The 12826-nt window shown below is 44.9% G+C and overlaps 1 protein-coding gene across 1 annotated transcript in view; it reads right to left on the reverse strand.

Moving 5' to 3' along the window:
- Positions 1-12582, reverse strand: part of wdr91 (WD repeat domain 91) — a 33514-nt gene extending 20932 nt beyond the window's left edge. The window contains 7 exon segments of the mRNA XM_042326407.1: positions 1583-1754; positions 3912-4001; positions 4558-4705; positions 5994-6201; positions 8143-8322; positions 11395-11529; positions 12462-12582. Coding sequence (XP_042182341.1) covers positions 1583-1754; positions 3912-4001; positions 4558-4705; positions 5994-6201; positions 8143-8322; positions 11395-11529; positions 12462-12518 — 990 coding nt within the window. The 5' untranslated portion in view covers positions 12519-12582.
- Positions 12583-12826: the final 244 nt, after the last annotated feature.

Raw genomic sequence — 12826 nt, forward strand, 5'->3', positions numbered from 1 at the left:
ACTGTATAATAAACAATAATACTGTATACTGTATTATTTTCCCATTTCTTCAAGCACGGTCAAGGTGCTGGGGATCATGGCTAGACAGACATTTTCAAGTCTTGCCATAGATTTTCAAGCAGATTTAAGTCAAAACTGTAACTAGGTTATTGTCCTGCTGAAAGGTGAATTCATCTCCCAGTGTCTGGTGGAAAGCAGACTGAACAAGGTTTTCCTTTAGGATTTTACCTCCATCCCGTTGGTTTTTATCCTGAAAAACTCCCCAGTATTTGCCGATGATAAGCATACCCATAACATGACGCAGCCACCACCATGCTTGAAAATAAGGGGGCAGTTACTCAGTGATGTGTTTTGTTGGAGTTACCCCAAACATAAAACACGGAATTTAGGCCTAATAGTATATTTCTTTGTATTACTTTAGTGTTGCATTCAAGATGCATGTTTTGGAATATTTGTATTCTGTATCTCTGAATTTTTCTCGTCACAAGGTCGTTGATCCATCCTCAGTTCTCTCCCATCATAGCCTGTAGCTATTTTAAAGTCACCAATGTCTTCCTGGTGACATCTCTGAGGACGACTGTATCTTTGATGTGTCTGGCGAGTTCAACACGTCATCCACAGCATCGCTATTAACTTTGAACAAGCTTAAAGACATATTCAAAATGTCTGATTTGTTATTGTTACCCATCTACCAATCACTGCCATTCTTTACGAGGCTTTTCGAAAGAAAAAAAAAAGCTTGTTGGTCATTTGTTGTTGAATCTGTCCTTGAAATTCAAAAACTTGACTGAAGAGCCATACAGATGGTGTATGTATGGACAGAGGAAAGGTCAGGCATTCAAAAACAATGTCCATGGAACTTATTACGAAAACTTATTATTTCACAACGTATTACGTAAACTTATTATGTAAACTTATTACTTCACAACGTATTACGTAAACTTATTATGTAAACTTATTACTTCACAACTTATTATGTAAACTTATTACGTAAACTTATTACGTAAACTTATTACGTAAACTTATTACGTAAACTTATTATGTAAACTTATTACGTAAACTTATTACGTAAACTTATTACTTCACAACGTATTATGCGATTCGTTAAGCCAAACTGTTTCACCTGAACTAAGTTAAGCCTAAACAAAGGTCTTATAGTCTTATGCAAAGACTATATTTTAGTTTTACATTTTTGTAATAATTTTGTATTTTGTGTAGATTAATGACCCCCACCCTCAAAAATAAATAAAAAAATTCAATCCCAATTTGGAAATGCAACCAAATGCGAAAAAAAAATCCCAAGGGGGGTGAATACTTACAGTATGATACCAACTGTAAATACATACCGCTCGTCATGTCATCAATGGTGTAAACGGCTAAATATTGGTAAAAGTTTAAAGCCACTTGAGTAACAGTGATCCAAGAACAATATGGCACAAACAGTGAGTGGATTTTCTACAGAAACTTTATCTAGCCCCTTAAAACGCATCCCTGAGGGTCTATAAGTCCAGCATCTCAGTCTCAAGGGATGCCCCCCAGAAAAAAAAAACGGCCTAATTTCCGGAAGAACATATGGCCTCACTTGATTGGCTGCGGTGTCCTTGCGTCCCAGCGAGGCCTGTGTTGGCGAGGACCCAGGAAGTCCTCGAGGCATCTTGCCAGGTACCCGTCTGGCCTGGGGCAGGAATGTAGAGAAGAAGTTCCTGGAAGGGGTGGTGGTGAGGGCGGGGTTACGCTGGCTCGTCACCAGGTCCCTGTGGAGGACAGACGAATCAAATGTGAATCAAACATGAATCAAACATTTAGTCATACATGAATCAAGCGGGAATCAAACATGAATCAAATGTGAATCAAACGTGAATCAAGCAGATCTCTGTGTAGAGGTATTAGAGGCGATGAAGACCAAAGTGGTTGAAAAGTTGTCATCAATAAGATTGATTCAACATTTAGAGATTCAGCTGCTTTTTAAAACCCCATTCTTCACTGATGCTGTGTGTCCACTCACAACTGTAAAACTCAATTAACCGTCAGTTACCATGTGCTGTTGTGTGCCTAGCGAGTAAACAAGGTCTATTTGGGAGACGAGCCAAGAAAGTTCTGAAAGAAAATGGAAAGCGTCGTCAGAAAATACAGATAGTAGATTTCTTGTCTGAAGACCTTTTTTGAGTCAGTTTCCAAACGAGTCTCTTAAACTGGACTTCTTTACTAAGTGGTGTGTTTAAGCTTTATGAGTGGTTCCTACCTTTTTGCGAGCCATTTGCTTTGTTAAATAGAATGTTTCACGTTACAAACTACAGACTAGCTGGAAATGTCCTCAGACAGCGTTGTGTTGTGGTTCCTTTGCTACTTAGTGTTTGGTATTGTATTCCCAAAGCCAAACCCTGACAGGAGTCAACCAATGCCCTTCATACCAAGGCCCGTGTCCTCAAAGCGTCTCAAGAGTAGGAATGCTGATCTAGGATCAGTTTTGTCTTTTAAATCGTATTAATAAGATGGAGGAGGGGGGGGACCTGATCGCACATCAGCACTTCTACTCGGAGACACTTTATGAATACAGGCCCAGAGCTCCAGACATCCCAGCAGCCACTGGGGCCCTCAAGGGTCGGAGCTATGCATCCCAGCAGCCACTGGGGCCCTCAAGGGCCGGAGCTGTGCATCCCAGCAGCCACTGGGGCCCTCAAGGGTCGGAGCTGTGCATCCCAGCAGCCACTGGGGCCCTCAAGGGTCGGAGCTGTGCATCCCAGCAAAGGGGCCCTCAGGGGCAGAACAACTGAAACCCAATCCACTGGGGCCCTCAAGGGCCGGAGCTGTGTTTATTCCAGCAGCCACTTATTCATAGGGCGTTAACACATTAAAACAGCCACTGGGGCCCTATATTAGTTCAATTATACATCCACTGGGGCCCTCAAAGAGGAGAAAATACAAACCAAATAACTATATCCTCAAGGGCCGGATTAAAACCCAGCAGCCAAAAGGCCCTCCCTTCAACACCAAACTGGGGCCCTCAAGGGCAAAGCTTAGTCCCAGCAGCCACTGGGGCCCTGTTTTGTACGAGGGGGAGTTTGTGCATCCCACCATCTCTTCCTGGGCTTGAGCTTAGCATCCCAGCAGCCACTGGGGCCCTCAGCTGGAGGCAGGTGCATCCCAGCAGCCACTGGGGCCCTCAGAGGGGGAGCTGGAATCCCAGCAGCCACTGGGGCCCTCAAGGGCCGGAGCTGTGCATCCCAGCAGCCACTGGGGCCCTCAAGGGCCGGAGCTGAGATCCCAGCAGCCACTGGGGCCCTCAAGGGCCGGGGGCAGAGAATCCCAGCAGCCACTGGGGCCCTCAGGGAAGAGAGAGAGACTGAGCATCCCAGCAGGACAGGGGCCCTCAAGGGAGAGCTGAGATCCCAGCAGCCATTGGGGCCCTCAGAGAAGAGAGAGCTGTGCATCCCAGCAGCCACTGGGGCCCTCAGGGGCCTGAGCTGGCATCCCAGCAGCCACTGGGGCCCTCAAGGGCCGGAGCTGTGCATCCCAGCAGCCACTGGGGCCCTCAAGGGCCGGAGCTGTGCATCCCAGCAGCCACTGGGGCCCTCAGGGGCCTGAGCTGTGCATCCCAGCAGCCACTGGGGCCCTCAAGGGTCGGAGCTGTGCATCCCAGGAAAGAGCAAATAGACAGAACAACTGAAACTAATCATGGTGGAAAAACAACAATTCAGGGTGAATTGTTTATTCATCGTCCTTATTCATACGTTAACACATTAAAACAGTTTTAATATATATTATATTAGTTCAATTATACATCTACAGTATCGTACAAAGAGGAGAAAATACAAACCAAATAACTATATCATACAATTATTAAAACCTTCACTAAAACCCCTCCCTTCAACACCAAAGTGGGTCAATCCAAGCTCAAAGTTAGTCCTCACAGCTCAGTGTCTCCGAGGCGGTCCATGTTTTGTACGTAGGGGGGGAGTTTGTGATGCACCATCTCTTCCTGCTTGTTTTGAGTTTCCAGCCTTCCCTGCAGGAAAATCTGGAGGCAGGGTGAGACAGAAGAGAGGTGGGATAGGAAGAGAGAGAGGGGGGTGGGAAGACAAGAAAGACACAGTGACCTGATATTAGAGAGAGAGAGAGAGAGTAGGTCGGGAAGAGAGAGAGAGAGAGAGGGAGAGGGGGTAGAGAAGAGAGAGAGGGACAGAGAAGAGAGAGAGACAGAGAAGAGAGAGGGACAGAGAAGAGAGAGAGACAGAGAAGAGAGAGGTCAGAGAAGAGAGAGAGTGACAGAGAAGAGAGAGAGAGACAGAGAAGAGAGAGAGAGACAGAGAAGAGAGAGAGAGACAGAGAAGAGAGAGAGGGACAGAGAAGAGAGAGAGAGCTTTAGCAGCCATCCTTAGGCCCTTTGAGACTTGAGCAGTATGTGCCACAGTTTTGGAAACGGAGAGACTTAACAAGTGATTCCTGTAAATAACCAACTGTAAACTGTGAAGTAACTGTCCTAAAGAACGTTGGTATGAGTATACCCCGTGGGGCTTTACAGGAAGTAAATCAATGTTGAGTGTCTTGGTTTCAAACTTCTCTGGTATTAAGCACAAACTGGCTTGCAAGGATATGACCCGTTATTAGATGAGAAAACAGACCATGTGTCTGAGCTGATCATTCTCCTCCTGTAGACAAGTGGTCCTCTGGACTTCAGAGTCAAAGCTCAGGAGCACAGGCTGCGGTGGTTTGCAGTCAAGGAAGAAACTACTCAAAGGATAGTATGTATAGTTTTGTTGACGTTTAAAATGGACATTGTTACGTTGCCGTTTACTTCCTTGTTTTGAAAGGATTCCACCTTCCTCTTTACGACATCTGGAGATTGTGTTGACACAACCTGGTGTGATGCCAATGCAGCGTGACATCTCCCAAGACAAGCAAAACACAGTGACCTGATATTAACCTGATGGCTAGCCTCTGAGAGTATGTGTCTGTACTGTAGTCTAGAGTGTCTGTAGTCTAGAGTGTCTGTACTGTAATCTAGAGTGTCTGTACTGTAATCTAGAGTGTCTGTAGTCTAGAGTGTCTGTAGTCTAGAGTGTCTGTACTGTAGTCTAGAGTGTCTGTAGTCTAGAGTGTCTGTACTGTAATCTAGAGTGTCTGTACTGTAATCTAGAGTGTCTGTACTGTAATCTAGTGTCTGTACTGTAATCTAGAGTGTCTGTAGTCTAGAGTGTCTGTAGTCTAGAGTGTCAAGTTAAGACACAGACTAAATTTCTTTTAACACGTACAGTAAGTTAATACCATTTTTTTTACCAGTCTCTCTGTATATCCCCAGTGCTTTCCTTGCTTCCTGTCATTGTGTCTGTAGTCTAGAGTGTCTGTAGTCTAGAGTGTCTGTAGTCTAGAGTGTCAGTACTGTAGTCATTGTGTCTGTAGTCTAGAGTGTCTGTAGTCTAGAGTGTCAGTACTGTAGTCATTGTGTCTGTAGTCTAGAGTGTCTGTAGTCTAGAGTGTCAGTACTGTAGTCATTGTGTGTCTGTAGTCTAGAGTGTCTGTAGTCTAGAGTGTCTGTAGTCTAGAGTGTCTGTAGTCTAGAGTGTCTGTAGTCTAGAGTGTCTGTAGTCATTGTGTCTGTAGTCTAGAGTGTCTGTAGTCTAGAGTGTCTGTAGTCTAGAGTGTCTGTAGTCTAGAGTGTCTGTAGTCTAGAGTGTCTGTAGTCTAGAGTGTCTGTAGTCTAGAGTGTCTGTGTCTGTAGTGTCTGTAGTCATTGTGTCTGTAGTCATTGTGTCTGTAGTCTAGAGTGTCTGTAGTCTAGAGTGTCTGTAGTCATTGTGTCTGTAGTCTAGAGTGTCTGTAGTCTAGAGTGTCAGCACTGTAGTCATTGTGTCTGTAGTCATTGTGTCTGTAGTCTAGAGTGTCTGTAGTCTAGAGTGTCTGTAGTCTAGAGTGTCTGTAGTCTAGAGTGTCTGTAGTCTAGAGTGTCTGTAGTCTAGAGTGTCTGTAGTCTTGCCCACAGAACAAAAGGATATGCATGCACTGGAACAGCACAGAGAGGAAGTTGTGCAGTGAGACCAGGAAGGTGTCAGACCACTGACGGGAGAAGTACGGCGAGAACAAGGGGTTCTGCTCGGGGGCGGGCATAAACGGCAGGATGAACCAATCACGCCACTCCGGCTGGCCCTGCAGCTCCTGAGCCTGACGCTGGAAAAACTCCTGTGTCTTCTCTATGTTCTTCAACTGGAGGGAGAGAGAGGAAGGGAGGGAGAGAGAGGAGGGAGAGAGGGGGGAGGGAGGTAGAGAAAGGAGTGGGGCGAGAAAGGAGGGAGGAGGGAGGGGGAGGTAGAGAAGGAGTGGGGCAAGAGAGGAGGGAGGGTGGGAGGAGGGAGGGAGGGGGGAGGTAGGTAGAGAAGGAGTGGGGGCGAGAGAGGAGGGAGGGAGGGATGAAGGATGAGGAGAGAGGGAGGAGGGAGGTAGAGAAGGAGTGGGGGGAGAGAGGAGGGTGGTGGGTGGGATGAAGAGAGAGGGAGGGATGAGGTGAGAGGGAGAGAAGGAGGAGGGATGAGGATAGAGGGAGAGAGGGATGAAGATAGAGGGAGAGGTAGAGAAGGAGTTAGGGAGAGAGGGAGAGAGGGATGAAGAGAGAGGGAGAGAGGGATGAAGATAGAGGGAGAGGGATGAAGATTGAGGGAGAGAGGGAGAGAGGGACAAAGAGAGGGAGAAGGGATGAAGAGAGGGAGAGAGGTAGAGAAGGAGTTAGGGAGGGAGGGAGAGAGGGACGAAGAGAGGGAGAGAGGGAGGAGGGTTTAAGAGAGGGAGAGAGGTAGAGAAGGCGTTAGGGAGGGAGGGAGAGAGGGACGAAGAAAGGGAGAGAAGGAGTTAGAGAGGGAGAGGCCATGCTGTTTATCAATAACCATTGGGCGATCCACATGTATATCAATAATCAATCAACACCATTGGGCGATCCACATGTATATCAATAATCAGTCAACACCATTGGGCGATCCACATGGATATCAATAATGTCAAGACCATTGGGAGAGAGGTATATCAATAATTAGTCAACACCATTGGGAGACATGTATGAATAATCAGGGAGACCATTGGGATGAAGATATCAATAATCAGGGATCAAGACCATTGGGAGATCCAGGTATGTATATCAATAATTAGGGAACACCATTGGGGATGAAGATGTATATCAATAATCAGTCAACACCATTGGGCGATCCACATGTATATCAATAATCAGTCAACACCATTGGGCGATCCACATGTATATCAATAATCAGTCAACCCCATTGGGCGATCCACATGTATATCAATAATCAGTCAACACCATTGAGGGGAGAGGCCATGCTGTTTAATCAATCACCATTGGGCGATCCACATGTATATCAATAATCAATCAACACCATTGGGCGATCCACATGTATATCAATAATCAGTCAACACCATTGGGCGATCCACATGTATATCAATAATCAGTCAACACCATTGGGCGATCCACATGTATATCAATAATCAGTCAACACCATTGGGCGATCCACATGTATATCAATAATCAGTCAACACCATTGGGCGATCCACATGTATATCAATAATCAGTCAACACCATTGGGCGATCCACATGTATATCAATAATCAGTCAACACCATTGGGCGATCCACATGTATATCAATAATCAGTCAACACCATTGGGCGATCCACATGTATATCAATAATCAGTCAACACCATTGGGCGATCCACATGTATATCAATAATCAGTCAACACCATTGGGCGATCCACATGTATATCAATAATCAGTCAACACCATTGGGCGATCCACATGTATATCAATAATCAGTCAACACCATTGGGCGATCCACATGTGTATCAATAATCAGTCAACACCATTGGGCGATCCACATGTATATCAATAATCAGTCAACACCATTGGGCGATCCACATGTATATCAATAATCAGTCAACACCATTGGGCGATCCACATGTATATCAATAATCAGTCAACACCATTGGGCGATCCACATGTATATCAATAATCAGTCAACCCCATTGGGCGATCCACATGTATATCAATAATCAGTCAACACCATTGGGCGATCCACACATAATGTCTGAGTAACAAGAGAAGAACAACAAAAAGAAGAACACAACAACAACAGAAGGCTAAATGCACCTGTACAGTGTAAACAACGTAGTATCTGAAGAGACTGGTCCGTAGTTTGGAGACTGTGGGTCTGTAGATGTCTTCCAGTCTACAGAACAGTCTCCGGTCCAGGTAACCCCAGTAGTCCTTCAGGCCATTCAGGTCAAAGGTCTGGATGAACAGCTGAAGCTGATCAATGATCTTATCCACCTGAACAAAAATATATATAGTCCAATAAACCTTATTATAAACCGGATGGTTTGAGCCCTGAATGCTGATTGGCTGAAAGCAGTAGTATATCAGACCGTATACCACGGGTATGACATAACATTTATTTTTTACTGTTCTAATTACATTGGTAACCAGTTGATAATAGCAATAAGGCACCTCGGGGGTTTGTGGTGTATGGCCAATATACCACGGCTAAGGGCTGTGTCCAGGCACTCCGCGTTGCGTCGTGCATAAGAACGGTCCTTGGCCATTTACCACACCCCTCAGGCTTTATTGCTTAAATATTATGAAGTGAAATATAATTAGATATAATTTAAAAAGTTTGACCTGGGATAAAAACACACAACAAAAGGTTTTTGACAAGTACCTCGTGTGTGTGTGTATATATATATACAGTACCAGTCAAAAGTTTGGACACACCTACTCATTCCAGGGTTTTTCTTTAGTTTGACTATTTTCTACATTGTAGAATAATAGTGAAGACATCAAAACTATGTAATAACATACGGAATCATGTAGTAACCAAAGAAGTGTGAGAAGCAAAGTAGGCGAACAGATGATCTCCACATGTGTATTTCCCACCGTGAAGCATGGAGGAGGAGGTGTGATGGTGCTTTGCTGGTGACACTGTCTGTGATTTATTTAGAATTCAAGGCACTCTTAACCAGCATGGCTACCACAGCATTCTGCAGCGATACACCATCCCATCTGGTTTGAGCTTAGTGGATCTATCATTTGTTTGTCAACAGGACAATGACCCAAAACACACCTCCAGGCTGTGTAAGGGCTATTTGACCAAAAAGGAGAGTGATGCATCAGATGACCTGTCCTCCACAGTCACCTGACCTCAACCCAATTGAGATGGTTTGGGATGAGTTGGACCGCAGAGTGAAGGAAAAGCAGCAAACAAGTGCTCAGCATATGTGGGAACTTCTTCAAGACTGTTGGAAAAGTATTCCAGGTGACTATCTCATGAAGCTGGTTGAGAAAATGCCAAGAGTGTGCAAAGCTGTCATCAAGGCAAAGAATGGCAACTTTGAAGGATCTCAAATATTTAAAATACATTTTGATTTGTTTAACACTTTTTTGGTTACTGCATGATTCCATGTGTTATTTCATAGTTTTGATGTCTTCACTATTATTCTACTCTAAATAAAAACCCTTGAATGAGTAGGTGTGTCCAAACTTTTGGTACTGTATATACCAGTGTAGGCATCTGAGGGGAGAACGGCTCATAATAATGGCTGGACTGGAGTCAAAGACATCAAACAGATGGTTACCATGGTTTCCATGTGGTAGACTCCAGTCCATTGACTCCATTCCAGGCATTATAATGAGCCGTCCTCCCCTCAGATGCCTCCTCTGGTATATACATAAACACTACATGGCCAAAAGTATGTGGACACCTGCTCTTCAAACATCTCATTCCAAAATCATGGGCATTAATATGGAGTTGGTCCTCCCATTGCTGCTATAACAGCCTCCTCTTCTGGGAAGGCTTTCCACTACATGTTGGAACATTGCTGCTATAACAGCCTCCTCTTCTGGGAAGGCTTTCCACTACATGTTGGAACATTGCTGCTATAACAGCCTCCTCTTCTGGGAAGGCTTTCCACTACATGTTGGAACATTGCTGCTATAACAGCCTCCACTCTTCTGGAAAGGCTTTCCACTAGATGTTGGAACATTGCTGCTATAACAGCCTCCACTCTTCTGGGAAGGCTTTCCACTAGATGTTGGAACATTACTGCTATAACAGCCTCCACTCTTCTGGAAAGGCTTTCCACTAGATGTTGGAACATTGCTGTGGGGACTTGCTTCCATTCAGCCACAAGAACATTAGTGAGGTCTGGCATTGAGGTTGGGTGATTAGGCCTGGCTCGCAGTCGGCATTCCAATTCATCCTAAAGGTGTTCGATAGGGTTGAGGTTAAGGATCTGTGCAGCCCAGTCAAGTTCTTCCACACTGATCTCGACAAACCATTTCTATATGGACCTTGTTTTGTGCACGGGGGCATTGTCATGCTGAAACAGGATAGGGAATTCCCCCAAACTGTTTCCACAAAAATGGAAGTACAGAATCACCTAGAATGTCATTGTATGCTGTACTGTTAAGAGTTCCCTTCACTGGAACTAAGGACCCCGAACCATTAAAAACAACCCCAGACCATTATTCCTCCTCCACCAAACTTTACAGTTGGCATTAAGCATCCGGGCAGGTAGTGTTCTCCTGGCATCCGCCAAACCCAGATTCATCCGTCAGACTGCCAGATGGTAAAGCGTGATTCATCACTCCAGAGAATGTGTTTCCACTGCTCCAGAGTCCAATGGCCGCGATCTTTCCACCACTCCAGCCGACGCTTGGCATTACGCATGGTGATCTTATGCTTGTGTGTGGCTGCTCGGCCATGGAAACCCATTTCATGAAGCTCCCAACGAACAGTTCTTGTGCTGACGTTGCTTCCAGAGGCAGTTTGGAACTCGGTACTGAGTGTTGCAACCGAGGACTGACAATTTTTAAACGCTTTTCAGCGGTCCCGTTCTGTGAGCTTCTGTGGCCTACCACTTCGCGGCTGAGCCGCTCCTAGACGTTTCCACTTCACAATAACAACACTTACAGTTGACCCGTTAAGCTCTAGCAGGGCAGAAATTTGACGAACTGACTTGTTGGAAAGGTGGCATCCTATGACGGTGCCACGTTGAAAGTCACTGAGCTCATCAGCAAGGCCGTTCTACTGTCAATGTGTGTCTATGGAGATTGCATGGCTGTGTGCTCGATTTTATACACCTGTCAGCAACAGGTGTGGCAGAAATAGCCAAATCCACTAATTTGAAGGGGGGTCCACATACTTTTGTATATATAGTGTACATACAAAGATCTAACTTCTCACCTGTCTATATCGGTCAGAGTAACAAGGCTATAAGCAACTGCTATAGCCTGGTCACACATCTGTTTGTGCTGTCTTGACAACGCTGAGAACAAGCTACTGCTGTTGTGCGTTTTGCAATACCTGGATGGTTAATGACTTCAAATACACTGTTTTATACATACTCTGAATCCTTTCTCCTTGTCTGCTTTCATATCAGAGTCGAGGTGCTTCAGTGTCCCGGTGAAACCACGATATATCAAGTATTCTCGGACATGTTCATCCGTCCTCTCGACAGCTGACCCCATCTTTCTCTCTCCCTGTCAGAGCAACATGACACACAACAGTGTGATCGGGTTAATACTATATAAAGCCACTTACTCCTCGATCACACAGACATTGCGTTTTGGTACACCAGAAGTACATCCCTTTCCAATGAAACGCTGCGTTTTCCTTGCAGCATTGCGTTGCAGAGACCGTTGCAGTGCGTTCCGTGTGGTGAGGACGTTGGGTTTATCTCACGTAATACGTCAAACTGTGTGCTGTAGTCGGCTTGACAGAAACGGTAGCAGAAGGTGAATGTTGAACTGTTGTTGTAAACATATCCAGATGACGCTGCGTACCGTTTTGCGCATGTACACCTAGATCACACCGACAGTTTTACATTCACCTTCCGCTACCATTTCTGTCAAGCCGTTCACGCACACGGTTTGATAAATCCAAGATATGCACCACACAGAACGCCGCGTGCCATTGGAAATGAATGTTGTACCAAAATGCCTCACGCTATCGGTGAGACATAGGCATTTTAGCAAGCATGCACATGCACATGTAACGTATGATTGATCACGGGGACCGAACCCACCATCCTCGCGTTGCAATGGCAATGCTCTACCAACAGAGCTACAGAGGACCACTCACGTGTAAGTCAAGTAATAAACACGAAAGAAAACAGAGAAAATATAACTGCACGCTAATTATTAATGTACACATAAATCATCATTACAATCGTTTACTTCTTCAAATTGCACAGCTAGAAGAGGGCGTTGCTTTTCTGCCTAGACAGGATGCTTGCAGGAGCCCATTTCTAGCTAAACAAGAGGTGCTAGTTTGGTTAGAAGAGTGGCGATTTTTCAACAACAACAAAACAATACGATGAGCGGTTAGTGTATTTTACTGTTTCATAAGTAACTATATTGGTAATAGTGAAATCAAACATGTATTAACACTGAATGTATAGTGTAAAACTTACCAAAGTGAAAACGCAGGCTGAAATATTTACTGTTTTCTTTTTCTCCGAGTTTGTCATGTGATCGAATTCGTGTGACGTCACGTGGCAGGAAGGACATTTCCGGGTCCACGCTGGCTCCACTAGAGGGCACATTCACAGCAAACATCGGACTGTAATATGTATTATAGTAATAGACTACCGTGCACTGACCTGTCGCTGCACTAAGTAAATATGGAGCTCATTTCTAATGTACAGGAGGTAGATAACATGTTATATAAATATATGAAAATGGACCGATCTTGATGTTTCTCAAAATGATCAATTGTCCCCAATAGAATTATTAAATCCTATAACTAAGTTGCAAACGGATCAGACGGGTAGATCTT

This window comes from Oncorhynchus tshawytscha, linkage group LG09 (assembly GCF_018296145.1).
Source record: "Oncorhynchus tshawytscha isolate Ot180627B linkage group LG09, Otsh_v2.0, whole genome shotgun sequence".
Taxonomy (NCBI): Eukaryota; Metazoa; Chordata; class Actinopteri; order Salmoniformes; family Salmonidae; genus Oncorhynchus; species Oncorhynchus tshawytscha.